We start from the raw sequence: 17,332 nt of genomic DNA on the forward strand, positions 1-17,332 counted from the left end.
CTAAAAAATTAAGTAGAAACGAAAATATTATTAAATACCTTGTTATTAAATTTATATTTCTAAGAAAAACTTAACAAACATTTAAATGTCATATTCATATTACTATTACATACATAAATTTTGAATGTTCATTTTTCAAAAAAATATATTTTAGTATTAATGTAAAATTTTAAATTATAGAGAGCATTTTCGTAGTCATAAAATAATAAATCTATTCATTATTAACAGAGCTTGCTTGATATTTTTAATACCATTTGTTTGAGACTAAAATTTAAATTGATACAAACAATAAACATTTAGAATAGCATACTAATAATTGATTGTAACTCATTGGAAAAATACAAATAAATAAGAGGTTTTAAGGTAAACTACAAATATATTTTCAAGTCGCTTATCTTTAATTTGAAAGATGTTAAAAATTACTGGTTTCTAAAATTTTAAAATTATATTTTTAACTTTTAACAAAAGTATTGCCTTCTGAAAAGACTATACTCAAAAAAATTGCATATTAAAATCTGTAAATACACTTGAAGTTAAATACATCAATTTATATAAATTAACAAATATATATTTTTTTAATATATATTAATTTTTTTAAATTTATACAATTAATATTATATCAGACTATTTTTATAACCCAACCATGATTAACAAAGTAATTAGAAACAAAGAATGTCAAAATTACATAAAAAAAATATCCTACTAACACTAAAAAAGGTCTTTTTTAAACTAGGAACTACTATATATTTTAATACTTTTATGTAATTTCAGAAAAATATAATACTTATTTGTATATAAATTGGTAATCAATAAATACATATATACAGCATGTTCAGTTAGTAATGATACAGATTTGCTGTTACAAACAATGATAACAATTGAAACCAGTTTTCTTATTTATGAAACTTATATATTAAAAATTTATATTTAAACAAAGTAAAAAAATCATAAGATGAAAGGAATGTTTAGAATAACAAAAAAAAAAAAAATGTGTAGCAGCAGTAGATAAATATGTCATCATTTGGTATAAAAATTTTTTTCTAGATTTTCTAATATACCTACATAAAATATTTGTTAATAATCAATTTTAAGTTAAGCTAATGTGCCTTAACAATTTATGACTTAATAGTAATTTTAAAGAAAAATGAATATAAATTGTTTAAAAAATATTATATTATTAATTAGAAATCTATTTTATTTATTATTTCATAATTTTAATAACATGTATATGTATGTTATAACAGTAGATAGTCAACGATACAACACTACCATCAATGCACTAATAAATGTTAAAAATTATAGGAATGGAATATAATACATTACAGTAAGATGAATACAAAAAAATTCATAAAATGGCTAATACTATATGAAAGATTTTTAATTTAAAATACAATAAACACATCAATACTCAATCACAGCCATTTATATACTACTAATTATAATTAAAAACTAATTGACAGTGGAAACTGCCTTAAAGATACCATCTTTTTCTAAATTATGAGTTGATGATTCATCAACAACTTGGATAGTTAGTTTATTAGCAATAGGTGAGGTTGGCAACTTTTTTTGGGGGGTTTCATATGGTACATAAATTCGAAGAACATCATGTTGTGGGCTCATGCATGTAACATTTGAGATAGCATCATCATTTTGTGGAGAAACTGTTGTTGTAGCTGCTGATGTAACACTAGTATCTAGTAATGAACGTCTTGACTCATCACCAATAATAGAACTTTCATCATCCATACTGATTTTTTCAATATTAATAGAACCTAAAGATTATCAATTAAGTATGAAAAATATTATACTTTAAAAAATGTACAGTTAATATATATAAAATTAAAAAATTATAAAATAATTCGCAAATTATATAAACATAATTTTGACTTTAATCACTCACCTTAGATTTAGAAGCATTTTCAAACTATACTTTTAGGTTCAACTCATAACTAGCTAGTGTAATATGGATTACTATAAGCTTAAAATATATAAAATAAACTAACTTGTATGCTGTATTGTTACGCTTGATCTAATAAACTCTGTTGAAGAATTTAGGTTTTTATATTACATATTTTAAAAAAGAAAATTTTTAGTCGGTGCCAGCAAAAATTCTTTCTAAATGACCCATATGATATAAAATTTAAGAACTTTTAGGCATTTGTATTTAAACACATTTTATAATTTTAAATTAAAAATATCCTCATAATATTAAAAAAAAATTTGAAATTTGATTAATAAAACTAAATTATTGTAAGTTTTTTGTTAAAACAATCAATTGTAAGTATTAACATTTAACAACTTGAACAAATGTTTTATTTTTAGTATCATTTTATTAAAAAACTACTTTAGTCTTTTAGAAATGTCTCCGTATAATTTTCTAATTATTTAGAAAATAGTGCATTTTGTAGTGTGCATAATATTTATTTTCAATAATTCTCTAAAAACACACCAATTACATAATATAAACAAAATTTTTATTTTAATTTTTAGTAAGTTCAATTGAATTTATATAAAGTAATCTATTTATTTTCATGAATATTTTAATTGGCAATACGTTTCTAACACAACATTCTCATAAACAAAATCTTAACAATTTATTACTTTGAAGTAATAATTTTTTAACTAATTTAAAATATTATTTTAAAAAAAAAAGATGATTATAGTATGTTTAAACTTTTACCTTTAAATAAAACGAAAATGGAATTTTTTTTAATCTTATTATTTTGTTTAAGTATAATAGAGTGGTTATTTAAGTTGAGTGTTTCTTCAAACAAGTGATAGATTACTTTGCTTTAACATTAGAAAGAATATAGTAATATTTTTATTTACTTATCTTAAAATAATATTTGTGTTCTGATTAAATTATAAAATAACTTTAGATTTTAATACATATAAAAGAAAATATACTTTTTAGAAGATCAGGATTAATAACTAAGACACAAATTTTATAAGTTTTTTGATTCTCTTATGTGTAATTATGAAAAATCATGTTATTTTAGAATTTAAAAAAAATGTTCAAATATATTTTATTTTAAAATTAATAACAGAACACAGATGTATACAATATTTATTTTAATCAAGTATAAAATGAATAAGTTAAATAACAAATATAAGTATTTTAACAAAATCTTAAATAATTACTATTATTTAAAAAAAAAAAAAATAATAAAAAAAAAAATGGTTTTATAAAATTATAACAATAATTATATAACACTTTAAATAAATAACTATCACAAAATTTTTCGTTAAAAATAAATATTCGAAGTTCATAAATTGATAATTATATAACTGGCAGTACTTTTAGATTTAATTTATTTAAAGAGAGTTTGTATGCTTAATAAATAAGCTCTATTTATTAAGGAAGACAAGAGATGATAAATACTAATCAAATTTATGATAATGCAGCAAATGCTCACAATCTAGACCACTCACCTTGATATTTTGAATCCTGTTCAGGTGAGCTAAAAACTTGATCTGAATTTTGAGCTTGCTTGATATTTTTAATACCATTTGTTTGAGACTGAAATTTAAATTGATACAAACAATTAACATTTACAATAGCATACTAATAATTGATTATAACTCATTGGAAAAATACAATAAGAACATGTTTTAAGGTAAACTACAAATATATTTTCAAGTCACTTATCTTTAATTTGAAATATGTTAAAAATTACTGGATTCTAAAGTTTTAAAATCATATTTTTAACTTTTAACAAAAGTATTGCCTTTTGAAAAGACAATACTCAAACAAATTGCATATTAAAATCTGTAAATATAATTGAAGTCAAAAACACTTTAAACTACACTATTATAAAAAACTTCAATGCTAATGTGCTTGAAGAAAGATTGGTGAATTTTTTTTATGGAAAACAGGTGTATTTATAACTGAAACAAAGATTGTGCGGTAAACGCGACTTAATAAAAAAAATGATATACAAAATATTTTTTTTTGAAGTTGACAAATTTTATAAAAAAAAAAGTTATTTTTACTTTAGTGACAGATTTCTAATACAATACATAATATGGAAACTTTATTCATAAAGTAAATTACATAATCATGAATTAAAAGAATAAATAAAGTCATTAGTGTTTATGCAAAATTTAAATAGAAAAAAATATGTATATAACACAATGTTTTATATTTCCTTCCGATACACAACATGAGGAAAATAATACCTTTTCAGCCTAACATCAAATTCAAAAATTTTTATTTGAATAGGTTAATGATGGTATACTTAAAGGAAAAAATTTATTCAAACTAATTATTTAGATCTTAGTCATTTGAATATTAAACTATAACTTTTATATAATATTTATACATTATTAAATATCACCTAATACTATTTATTGTCTTTTAGATAGTCAAACCCAAGTCTATAGCCAAATATCTACTTAAATACTTAAATAATGACACAATTAATAAAAATATTTACTACATACTCTTTTAACGGGAATGTCATTAGGATTGAATACACCTAATTCTCGTTTTAATTGTTCATTTTGAGATGGCTGACCTGCACTATCAAGCTTGTTTTTTTTAAGCTCAACTAAACATTCTTGAAGTTTTTCTATAGTGTAATCTGCTGAAAACTGATAGTTTTGTTCCAATTTCACCTATTACCATTAATATTTTCAAATTAATTATATGGGTTATTAAAATTGTAAACAAATAAAAGCTATATTACTTGTAAGAAATGAAGAATATCATCCATTCCTAAAGCATATAATTGATTTCGATGTAATTTTAGCAAACAAAAAGCTGTAGCTGATAGTATTTTATCACCTTCCAACAAAAAAATGTCCCAAATTCTTAATGTTAATTTAAATGGTATCTAAAAAATCCAGCTTAAATTTAAAATGTCTACAAGTAAATTTCTAAATAAAATTAAATATGCTTCTTACTCTATCTAAAAAACATTGGAAGAACCATTTCAGAGTGTACAAACCAGTTTCTACACCATTTCTATCTAAATGTCTTTTTAATTTAGGCAATAATTTATTCATTATTTTGTCATGATGTTCTTGAAATCTTATTAATTTAGGAAAACCAGGAATGAAAAAACCTAAGTTTACATGATAGATATACATATTTAATAAATTATGTAAAAAATAACTTATTTATAAATTTAAACTCTTTTTACCATGCATATTATATTTTTTATCAGATATAAGATGGGACAATGCCCAGAAAGCTTCATCTTCACTAAGATACATCAGCAGTAGAGCTGCTATTTGAGACATTCCTTGAGTATAACCAATATCCAAGTTATAAATGCTATATGCTGCAAGTATATTAAACAATTCTTGTTGCTTCGAGTCATACCTTTTACGGAAATTAATATGTTCTCGATATGTTCGATTTACATCTAAATCAATTTGTCGAATATCTGGAGAGTGATCCCATGCCAATTTACATAATTGCTAAACATCCAAAGAAATATAATTTACTTTTAATTCAGATAAATTGTCATTAAATATTTTACTTACTTTATACTTATTCTTTTGATCATTTGAGAGTTGATCAACACATAATAGTTTAGCCCAGACTTTTCCACGCAATGCATTTGGAATACCTTTGTAAACTCGACGTTTAAGTTTTTCAGGGGATATACTCTCCCAATTGCTTATCATTTTTAACCATTTTTGTTCCCTTGTTCGTTCAATTTTAATATCTTGAGGATCTTCTTTTTTAAGCTTAGATTCATCACTAAAAATAAGTCATAATGTAATATTTATATAAATCGAATTAATATTTATTGACAGTACCATATAAACCCAAATCTATCAAGTTTATGGTAATCATTAATTGCAGGATCATCAGCAGGGTCTACAATTGTCCCATCACTAGGTCCTTTTTTGTACAAATCAACTATACGCTCTCTCTCCTCATACACCTTATCAGCTAGCTCTTCTTCATTCATTACAATGGAAAATTCTTTTCATGGCAGTTTTGAAGATTTTTTTCTAATATAAAAAATTATAGATGGCTATTTCTGAAATAAAATGCAATAATTATTCATTATTGCATATCAAGTTAAAAAATAAAACCTACAGAATGAAAACAGATGTCAGCATTTCTGTAATGTAGGCCATGCAATAGTGTCTATTCCAATCATTGATAAATCAATATAAAAATCTATGACAACACTGTAGATATTGGATGAAAAATTCTCCACTTTAAAGAATAAATTTAATTAAATAACCAGGACAGTGAAATTTAACTTAAGTACTTTCCTGCACACATTTCTACAGAAAGCACCGCTAACTTATTAATCTTAGCACATATCTCTGAACCGTGGTTTATACAACGCTATACCTAATACACTATATGAATCTCGGTTCAATTTTTCATTTTGTTTTTGTTGTTGTTATGAAAATATAAGCTGGTACTAAGTTCTTATCTTATGAAGTACGTAAATCATTCCGTTTCTAACTACAAGTTGTGACGTTGACAAACATACTACCGGGATAACGTTAATATTTACCTATACAGCTTATGCAACAAAAACGCCGACCAATTCTATCTGCTCTTTGCTCATTCTCCATTGTCATCACTACAAGCCCGCGAAAAAGGGGTACTAAGGTAAACGAAATTTATTTTAAGGATATAAATTGATTCAATTAATTTAACTATTATTGTATAATTAATTTAACGTTAACATCTCAATTTTTGATACACTTAACCATGCATGTTATGTTAACTCGTTAGCGTTCTTATAAACATAAAAAATTCATTGAATTTTATTATTCATCAGTATTTTGATTTATATTAACTATTATATTAATGATATCGTTAAAAAGTAATAGTTTTATCGACTTAAATAAAAATTTTTTACTTAAGAAAATTTGTTTCCATATCTTCGCTGCGTAGAAATTGTTTTTTCATAGAATGGCTCTTAATAATAAATCTTGCTTTGGAACAGCATTGTTAAACTTGCACAACGGTTATACAGACTCATTACCTGGTCGAGAAGAGCAAATTGAATGCTTGAGATCATTTTTACAAAAGCATATCGATGATCATATTTCCTCATCTATGTACATATCGGGACCACCAGGTACTGGTAAAACTGTTTCATTAAAGTCTTTATTTGAAAGTGAAGTAATTATCAAAAATTTAAATATTGTATATGTTAATTGTGGTATGATAAAATCTGCTAGTCAAGTATATGCTAAAATAGCTGAAATATTAAAATTAGGCTGTACTGTTCAAAGAAACTGTATCATAGCCATTGAAAAATATTTAAAAACCAAACATAAATCAGTTTTACTAGTTTTGGATGAAGTAGATCAATTGTCAACTAAAAATCAATCAATACTGTATCAAATATTTGAATGGCCATCTATTCATAATTCTAATTTGGTAGTTATAGGTATTGCTAATTCATTAGATCTTACAGATCGTTTGTTACCTATGCTTAAATCAAAAATTTCCTTACAACCAGAATTACTTAACTTTCCACCATATACCAAATCAGAACTAGCCAATATTATATCTCATCGATTAAATAATTCAGAAGTTATGGATGTTTTTCCTACTAATGCAATTCAACTTTTGGCAGCTAAAATTGCTTCATTTCGAGGAGATGTAAGGTATGCATTAGATGTCACACGGCGAGTTATTGAACTAGCTGAGGAAAAAATTGAAAAAAAGATTGGTTTAACTGATGTTATGGCAGTATTAAATAATGTTTATTCTACATCAAGTGCTCTTGATACTAATGATGAAAATACTGAAAAACTTCCACTACAGCAAGAAATAGTAATATGTGCACTTCTTTTATTATTAGCGCCTTGTAAGAAAAATCAAGTTATTACTATAGGAAAATTATATGATATTTACAAAAAAATCTGCATAAAAAGAAATATTCAAGAAAGAGATTTAAGTGATTTCATAACTATGTGTTCTTTGTTGGAAACCAGGGGTATAATAAAAATTCAAGGACAGTGTGCTAATAGACTCTCAAAAGTAATAATGCTTTGGGATAAAAATGAAGTTAATGATATTCTTCACGATAAACAAATTTTAGTTGATATTTTGAATGATAAAACATTAATATGATAAATAGTAAAATTTAACTAAAATTCAAACTATGAGATTTACAATTGATCATTTATGTAAAAACTGTATATTTTAGCTGACTATCAAATTTTTTATTGATTTTGTGTATAAGTTTTTTTATTTATATAACTTATTAATTTATTTGTACATTTTTTTTAATCAAATAAATACAATGATATGCTAGTTATTCAATTTTTGTTTATAATATTAATAATTTTTGAAAGGTAAAGTTATTAGACGTTTCCTATTTTTAAATTCATAAGAAAAACAACATAAATATCTTATAATGTTGAATAATTTAGAAATGTTTATTATTTCTCAGATTTAAATAGTATTGTTAGCTCTTATACACTTACAAAGTTTATTGATAGCGTTTTAACTAGATCAGTGGTCGGCAACCTTTTTTAATTCTCGGGCCACATTTACAAATTAAAAAGAGTTCGCGGGCCAGATAAAAAAAAAAAATTTATAATTACATTATTTATTATGCAAAAAAATACTATCTAAAACTTAAAATAATAATATGACTTATATAAAATACCCGTACCAAAAACGCAACGTTCAATTATATTTATACAAAATGATATTCAATTAAATTAGTCGATTTAGAATTTAAAGCGGGCCGTATTCAATAGCCCCGCGGGCCGCCGGTTGCCGATCACTGAACTAGATAATCAATCAGTTTTTAAATACTATGCATGTTATATTCCTATCCTTAAAGCTTTGCCAATTCAACATAACTGATAAATTAAATTGATTATCTCATGTATATAATGCTGTAACAAAAGAATATTCTCAATAACGGGAATGTTCTTGAAAATATTCTTCTGTAAATTACTACAGAAAAATGTATGTATAAAAAAGTAGAAGAATTAAATAATTTCTTAAAAAAAATTTAATCAAACTTGAAAATTATGTTAAGTAATGTATGATGTAAAAATAATCATTTACTTTGTTAATAGTTACTTGATAACAAAATCTTTAAGAAATATTTGAGGCAAAAAAAATGTCTATAGCTTAAAGTTTTTGTATATTTATAACTTCCCAGAGTTTTTTTTATTTCTTAATGCTTCATTTGTTGTTCAAAGACTAAATATAATAAATCAAACAATTTTAGTTAAAAATGTTCAATGTAATTACTGTTAATTAGGCTTAATTTGTCCATCAAGTATAAATTTGTTTACTTCCAAATATAATTCCAAAGCATTTGTAAACTTTAAAACACAAAATTGGATAATAGGTTAACTTTTATTTAAAGTACTATATCTCTAAGTTCTATTGATCAAATTATTCATTACTAAGTAGATAAATTTAAAAGTCGCCTATTTTTTACTTGTTAGCAAATTTAATACCATTGTAAAATATAAAAAAAAAGAAATCAAGAAAATTCTCAAAAAACGTTACAGTAATTTTACATCACTACAAGCATCTAATCTGATGTTCTGTGTTAATTAATTGATATGATGGCAGTAATTAGTGAGCATTTTTACTGGTATAACTTGTCACTGAAAATAAATTATTATAATTTCATGGTTATATGTTTAAATATAATCAAAAATAATAACTTTGTAGAAAATAAATTTATTATTATAGATAATATATTTGTCACTGTAGTTCGATTTTTTTATTATTTATTTAGTGCTGCATTCTTTAATATTGTTGTTTTTTAACTACATAAAATAAATTTTTAAAAAGTAGTCTATTGACATTATCAATTGAATAATATTATAGTGTTACTATATAAATTCTTCTTTTTCCTCACCTTTCTTTCTCCCCTTTTAAGTAGTTTCAAATTAAGTTTTTTAAATGGAAACACATATGTTTTGTTAACTTAATAATAAGAGAATGATTAGTCAATAACAACTTTTGAACTATTATTAAAAGATATTTTGCACTTTTATACTATACTTTATGATGTATCATAACACCAATATAACTTACACTTGAAAATCTGTCCAGATATCTAATATTAATGTAAAACTATTGTTTTTCTCCAACTTATGAGAAAACACTCTAGACAATTAATCATATTTTATATCCATTTTATTGTTCTTATAGCTACCAATTCCTTTTTCCTCATGACATGATCAAGCCATCTAAGTTTATTTTATCCATGATTGACGCTACACCTATACTGCCTCTTATATGTTCGTTTTTTATTCTATCTTCTCTAGCCACTCCACTTATCCATCCATCTTATCACTGCTACACTTATTCTCTGCTTTACTTTCTTGTCACCCGCAAAACACTGAACCATACATCATAGCTGGTCTCACTATAGTTTTATTCAACATACCATTCAGCCTCATTGGAATTCTGTTATCGCAAAATATACCATACGCTTCTCTCCACTTCATCCACCCGCTTATATTTAGTGTTTTACATCCTTGTCAATATCACATTTGATCTTAAATACTTAAAACTTTTCATCTCTCCAATCACGTCCTTTCTTAATGCTACTGATCTCATTTCACCCACTTCGTATTCTCCTTTGTCAAACTCGTACTTTATATACTCCTACTTATTCTTTAACCATTTTCTTCAGTTGAACTCCACACCTCTAGCCTTTGATTAATATCTTCCCTATTTTCTCCTGTTAACACTATATTGTTAGCGAACAACATGCACCATGGCACCTCTCCTTGTATTTCTCTAGTAATTTCATCCATCACTATGGAAAATAAGTAAGAGCTTAAAGCAAAACCTTGGTACACTGCTACTTTTACCCTAAAACCTTCTGTAACTCCTCCTACGCTTTTTACCCTGTTACAAGTGCCATTATGCATATCTTCTATTATATTAATGGACCTTTTTGGGACTCTTTTATTTTTTTTACTCTTTATTATCCATTTTAATACCTCTCTCAGTACACCATCATAAAAAGATCCTTTAATCATCATTCTACTGTTTTATTCTTTTTCATTGATACCATAGCCTCTCATACCTCTTTCTCACTAATTAAATCTACCAGTCCCTCTTTCCACGAGATAACATCTAATGTTTCTTTTGGATACTCCTCATTCAATAATTTTTAAAATACTCATCATCTTTCTTTCACACCCAAATCACTCAATAGCACCCTCTTATCATCATTTCTTTTTCACCTTCTTTTGTTTCTAGCCTATCATACAACTCATCATATCTCTTAAACTACCCTTTACTTACTACACACTTGACTTCTTTACACAAGCGTGTCTACTCCATCCAATCTCCTCTTCATTTGCTCTTCTACCATACATTAAACTGCTTTTTCTTATTCTCTGTTATTTTGAAAGTCCTCATCCCACCACCAGGTTTCCTTGTTTCCTGGCATTTTAGTCCTACTTTCACAATAATCTTTGCAGTATTCTTTACACAACTAGTACCACATATCATTTATCCCTAGACTCCCTAAACATTCTACACCGCCCTCTCTTTTAATAGCTTTTTCTTTTTCCCTTTTCAATTTCCACCACCTGATCTTCAATTCTCCTCCTGTGTTTTTTCTGTTTTCTATACTCTCTTCCCACTATACCACAAGTCTATTACTATCAGTCTATGTTGTGTAGTTACACTCTTGCTTGGTATAACTTAATAATCTCTCACACTTCCACATAAAATAAATAATATGTTATCTATTACTTCATTTCTTATACGTTGTACAATGTTCTTCCCTCTTTCTAAAATAAGTATTAACCACAGCAAAATATATGATACTGTGAAATCCAAGATTCTTTCTCCAGCTCCATTCTTTTTATTAAAACCATACCCTCTATGTACTCATTTATATCTTCTCTCATTACTGACATGTTCATTCATATCTCCACCTATCATTGTATCCTCATTATCAAGTATTCACCTTATCCATCTCTCTCCAAAACACTTCCTTGTTTATTTCATCACATTCTACTTGTGATGCATAGGTACTTACTACTTTCAATACTTTTTCTCGAAAATTAATTTTACGAATATAATTATGTCACTTTTCCCAACTATTACTACAGCCTAAGTAGTCACCTCTTATGGCTGTCTGAGGGCTGTATAAGTACTTTTATCCTCTTCCACAGAGAAGTGCTATTATTTTATTTATATTTATATTTTTTTTTTTTTTTTTACAGACCTAACTTATGGGGGAGTCAACACTATGTTATGAGTTATGAGACTTTCTGAAAATATTACTTTTAAGTAACTTCAGGATAACCCATAATGTTGGTTAGAGAGTTTTGGAGAAAACACTTATAACATTAACTTACACAATGGAATAAACTCTGGTGTTTTCTAGACAATGAGACATAATTAATTTTCCAACTGAGCTATGTTGACTGCATAAAAATTAGGATTATAAAAAATTATTTTTCTTGTTACTTCTTAAATTTAGGGATATTAATTGTTTAGTTAAGTAATTAAGTCCTACCAAGTTCTCTCACTTGGACTTGTATCCATTTAATCACTTGGGAAATATCAACTCAGTTTTTAAATTGCCTAAAAGATATTTCTAACATTTTATTAAGTTTAGTGTAAAAATTTTATTTTACATTTTATATATGTCCAAATTTTTAGTTGATTATAACTAATTTTTATCATATAATCAAGATAGTAGTAACTTATAATTATAATTAATTTATTAATTATTTGTGTGTTTTTAGAAATATGACATCATCAGTGTTGTATAAACGTTATGTATCACCAGTAAGTCCGACCATATATCCTCATCTCACATTGCTGTTAATGAGTATTGGGGTTTTCTTCACAGCATGGTTTTTTGTGTATGAAGTCACTGGAACAAAGTATACAAGAAGCTTGAAAAAAGAACTAACTATTTCTTTTGTAGCATCATTATTTACTGGTTTTGGCCTACTGTTCCTGTTGTTGTGGGTTGGAATATATGTATAACTATAAATAAATTTTTAAATAATCATTATATTTGAATTATTAAATGCCTAATGTATATGTATATGTATTATTATAAAAGAATTAATTAATTCTATCTTTGATAATGTAAAATAATACATATTCTCACTACTTAGATGAATTACTAAATACTTAAATTTAATTATTATGAGTATTTTTATAAATAAATTGTTGTTGAATAAAAAAAAGATGTGCACATAAAGTCTTTAAAAATAAGATTATTTTTTCAATATAATAAAATTCAAAAATATAATAAATCTTCAGTTATAGTTTATACCTATTAGATTATTATTCTTATTTTAAGTTTAATATAGAAGATACCATATCAATTTCAATATTATTATTAATTTTAATTTTAATTCTACAGTATCAGAATACTATACTCACATTTTTTAAACTAATAAAATAGAAGTTAATTTGATTTACACATGTGTTGTACGTCAATTCATATTTACAATAATAAATTGTTGCGCAAGTTACTTTTAAAAATTAACTATGTTAATAATTAAAAATTATTTAGGTTTGGGTCACTTATTTTTAAAATTAGAAAGAATTTTTACAAAAATATCGTGGTTATTATAAACGTTATTATACTAAACGAAAATGTTAGTTTTTTGCATTTTTTTACTATTAACCGAGTAGATGATGTGGGAGATCGTGTCAAGTGGAAGTTTAGGATAAGGGTGGCCGACTCCAAGTAGTTGGGATTAAGTCGAGGAAGAAGAAGAACCGCAATCATATCAGTTTTTAGTTATGATAAAAATTACATTTTTAAATCCTTATAAAATTTCCTATCAACTTTAAAAAAAATTATAATATTAGGTTTAATCAAAAAGAAGTTATAGTTCAACTGTTGCAATATGCCTACATTCTAGTCAATTTAAGTGAGCACAAAATAGTTATCAGTTAACAGTGGACAATAGTTTAAGATATACATAAACTTATTTATCTTTTCTTTTAAAGTAATTAGATTTAAACATAACTAACTCAAGATAAAAATATATAGTCGATTCAGTGAAAAATGGTTGAGATATTTTTTCATTTGTATAAAAATTACCAATTGTAAGTTGTACGTATAGAGTTAAATATTAATTAAATAATAATCATAGTTAATAATCAAACAAGTATTAATTTTTTCTCGTTAAATAGAAATCAAATAAAATAATGTTATATATATAACATTATGTATATATAAACTGGCACTACATTTTCACAAACACATAATACATTACATTATTATACATATAATAAATTAAAACATTTATCCTTTTGTGTAAATACATTTTATAACATAACCTTTTAACGAACTGATTCGTGACAATATCAATTTTCATTTTATAAATTACTAATGTGTTTGTATTTATTTTAAAAACGATATGAGAATTTAATAGGGCGTAAACAAGTGACCTAATATACTAAAATTTCTTAATTAATTATATGTAATGAATTGTTAAATATTGTTAATACATGGAAAATTTGTATGACTTCTATTCAATTCATAATAAACGCTTTTTATACGATAAATAAAATGAGAAATTATAACATACGTGATTTTATTTTGGAATTTTTTTATTTGTACAATAATATGCGAACAACAGTATTCAACTTTTTTTTAAAAAGTTTATTTTGAATTTATAGAATAATAAATTTATATTTGCATGATACGCGTTAAGCTAACGACATGAAAACAATGGTAAAATAATAATCTTTTCGCAGTGATGATTTAATGTGAGCTCAGGAGGTCGGCTTTAAATTTGAGATTTTTTTCTCGTTGGACTACTAAGGATTCCTTAGTGGATACTAAGCAATTAGTACTATGGGCGTAGCGAACCCGGGGTCCCGAGATTCTACTGGTAGAAAGTCCCAGGTGGACGATTCCAGTAGGTAATGGCGTAGGGAAAGTGGCGCTCCCATCGCCTGGTGTGGAAAACATCGCAATAGCCCCTCGCTGGTTCCAGTAATGTAACCAATAAGGAGAGAGGAGAAATCCTTCAAAACTTGGGCCCTGCATTAATGGGGGTTTACGTAGGGCTAACCGCCCAACTCATAAAAACAACTTGGTTCCGAAACAAAACATAGCAAAGTCTCAGATGAAAAATAAATTGCAAAAGTTTAGTTTATGGACATGGAATGTACGTACGATGTATGCAGCAGGAGTAATGACGACAGTACTATCCTCACTGAAGAGATATCTATGCGATATAGTAGCCATACAAGAGATCAGATGGACGAATGTAGGGAACATTAAACTTCGTGACGCAACTATATTCTATAGTTGTGGTCAAAGCCATGAATATGGCGTTGGGTTTATAATAAACAACAACATATTACCATTTGTAAGAAACTTCATAGCACATAGCGAAAGAATTTGTCTCCTACAGTTGGAGTGTATATGGGGAAACATTGCAGTAATAAACTGTCATGCTCCAACTGCGAATAAAGAGCACCAAACTAAATAAGAATTTTACAACCAACTAGAAAGAGTTTATGACAGTATAGCTAAAAGAACCAGATAGATTATAATAGAAGACTATTACCAGGGAAGGAAGAAATTAAAGAAGCAATAGAAATGTTAAAGAATAACAAAGTTCCAGGTCAGGACACGATAGAAGCTGAACTTATAAAAAAGGGAGGGGAACTAATTTTTAATGATATGTGGGAACTAATTAAGAAATTATGGCAACAAGAACAGATACCAGAAGAATGGAAGGTAGCAGTAATATGCACCATATAAAAAAAAGGTGACCCAGAAGACTGTCATAATTACAGGGATATATCGCAATGCAGCTTATAAAATATTATCAAATGTTATCTTAAATAGACTAAAACCATATACGAAAGAAATAGTAGGTGAATACCAATGCGGCTTTAAACCAGGAAAATCTACAGTTGACCACGTGTTTACACTAAGACAGTTAATAGAAAAACATTACGAGTACAATAAGCCATTACACCTACTGTTTATAGATTTTAAGCAGGCATACGATTCTATCAAGAGAATATCACTGTGGAAAAGCATGGAAAAGTTCGGTATACCAACAGAAATAGTCAAAATGGTGATAGCATGCATTGAGGAATCAAGATTTAAAATCAAATTCGGAAACTATTACTTAGAATAATTCGAGACAACAGTAGGTTTAAAACAAGAGGATACCCTATCACCGACAAAACTTTACTTACAGAAAACTTTCAAGTCCAAGGTATTATCAAAAAAATCAAAAATGAGATTACACAAGGTTTTAGGTAGACCAGTAATTCTATGCGCATGTGAAACGTGGCCAACGTCAAAAGGGGACGAAAGAAAACTAGAAGTTCTAGAAAGAAAATTTCTACAACGCATTTTTGGTCCCAAAAAAAATGATCAAACAGGTAAATATGAAATTAGATCCAATAAGAAAATTAAAGACCTGTTGGGAGAGGAGGACATTATACAAACACTTAAAGGAAGAAAAATGAGCTGGCTTGGACACGTATGGAGATCGAATGACATAATAAAGGATGCGCTTAACTGGAAACCAGAAGACAAGAGAACATTGGGAAGACCGAAGAAAAGGTGGATAGACGAGCCCAACCAGATTTTTAGGATACTTGGGGTTGAAAACCCGGAAGAAGTAGCAAATGATCGAGAGGAATGAAGGAGGCTGTGTGGAGCAGTGATAGGCCTTAATGGCCTATAAAAGCTGAAGAAGAAGACCACTAAAGAAATCTTCTCAGTAACTATTAAGGAAAATTGCCTCCGAGATATCCAAAGTTCCAGATTGATACTGTCCAGCAATCGAAATCGATTAAATCTCGCCAAAGTTGAAGTCATTTAAACGATGATCATAGAGGAACAAAAGCAACACGCTGTCAAAAAAAAAAATTTTACATTTCGATTATTTTCTTATTAAATCTCACTATATATAGTAAATATTTAAATAAAAATATGTATCTAACAAAAAAATAAAATTTGACCATCTATAATGTCAAAGTTTTTACCATGTTTTATTAGCTTCGATGCCAAGCGGAGAAGGTATTAATTTTACTATGATGTGTTTTTTTTATTTATTTTTTTTTTGTGTCTGTTACCTTTCAATCTCAGCTCTCACTGGACCGATTTTAATGAAAAATACGTCAAAAGATCACAAATTATATCTAGTCGAAGATATTACCCTCAAAAATTGAAAAGAATTACCTCGTTCCCCGTAAATGGGGGAAATCCCGAAAAAAAATTACAATTTTAAAAATCGGTAGTTTTTGACATTTTTTCAATTTTTTTTCTTACAACTCCCATAATTTTTTTAAAAATGAACAAATCAATATCATTTTTTTTTATAGATACCTTAGGTATTTCACTATCATTTGATATATTTTTGTGAAAATTTGACCCTTTACCTG

At 26.5% G+C, this 17,332-nt stretch overlaps 3 protein-coding genes across 3 annotated transcripts; 2 read left to right on the forward strand and 1 right to left on the reverse strand.

Annotated features, from left to right (window-relative positions):
- Positions 1-1,217: 1,217 nt before the first annotated feature.
- LOC126906065 (USP6 N-terminal-like protein) lies at positions 1,218-6,329 on the reverse strand. The gene is made up of 9 exons (XM_050686313.1): positions 6,056-6,329; positions 5,770-5,996; positions 5,491-5,710; positions 5,145-5,424; positions 4,906-5,066; positions 4,689-4,835; positions 4,444-4,617; positions 3,433-3,520; positions 1,218-1,772 (listed from the first exon to the last, which is right to left on the reverse strand). The coding sequence occupies exons 2-9, from the start codon at positions 5,922-5,924 to the stop codon at positions 1,450-1,452; spliced, it is 1,548 nt and encodes a 515-aa protein (XP_050542270.1). The 5' UTR covers positions 5,925-5,996; positions 6,056-6,329; the 3' UTR covers positions 1,218-1,449.
- An 88-nt stretch (positions 6,330-6,417) lies between these two features.
- LOC126906068 (transmembrane protein 258) lies at positions 6,418-13,212 on the forward strand. The gene is made up of 2 exons (XM_050686320.1): positions 6,418-6,586; positions 12,691-13,212. The coding sequence occupies exon 2, from the start codon at positions 12,695-12,697 to the stop codon at positions 12,935-12,937; it is 243 nt and encodes an 80-aa protein (XP_050542277.1). The 5' UTR covers positions 6,418-6,586; positions 12,691-12,694; the 3' UTR covers positions 12,938-13,212.
- Positions 6,593-8,252, forward strand: LOC126906066 (cell division control protein 6 homolog). The gene has a single exon (XM_050686314.1). The coding sequence runs from the start codon at positions 6,893-6,895 to the stop codon at positions 8,063-8,065; it is 1,173 nt and encodes a 390-aa protein (XP_050542271.1). The 5' UTR covers positions 6,593-6,892; the 3' UTR covers positions 8,066-8,252.
- Positions 13,213-17,332: the final 4,120 nt, after the last annotated feature.

The sequence above is a fragment of the Daktulosphaira vitifoliae genome, unplaced genomic scaffold (genome assembly GCF_025091365.1).
Source record: "Daktulosphaira vitifoliae isolate Bord-2020 unplaced genomic scaffold, ASM2509136v1 Scaffold_4, whole genome shotgun sequence".
Taxonomy (NCBI): Eukaryota; Metazoa; Arthropoda; class Insecta; order Hemiptera; family Phylloxeridae; genus Daktulosphaira; species Daktulosphaira vitifoliae.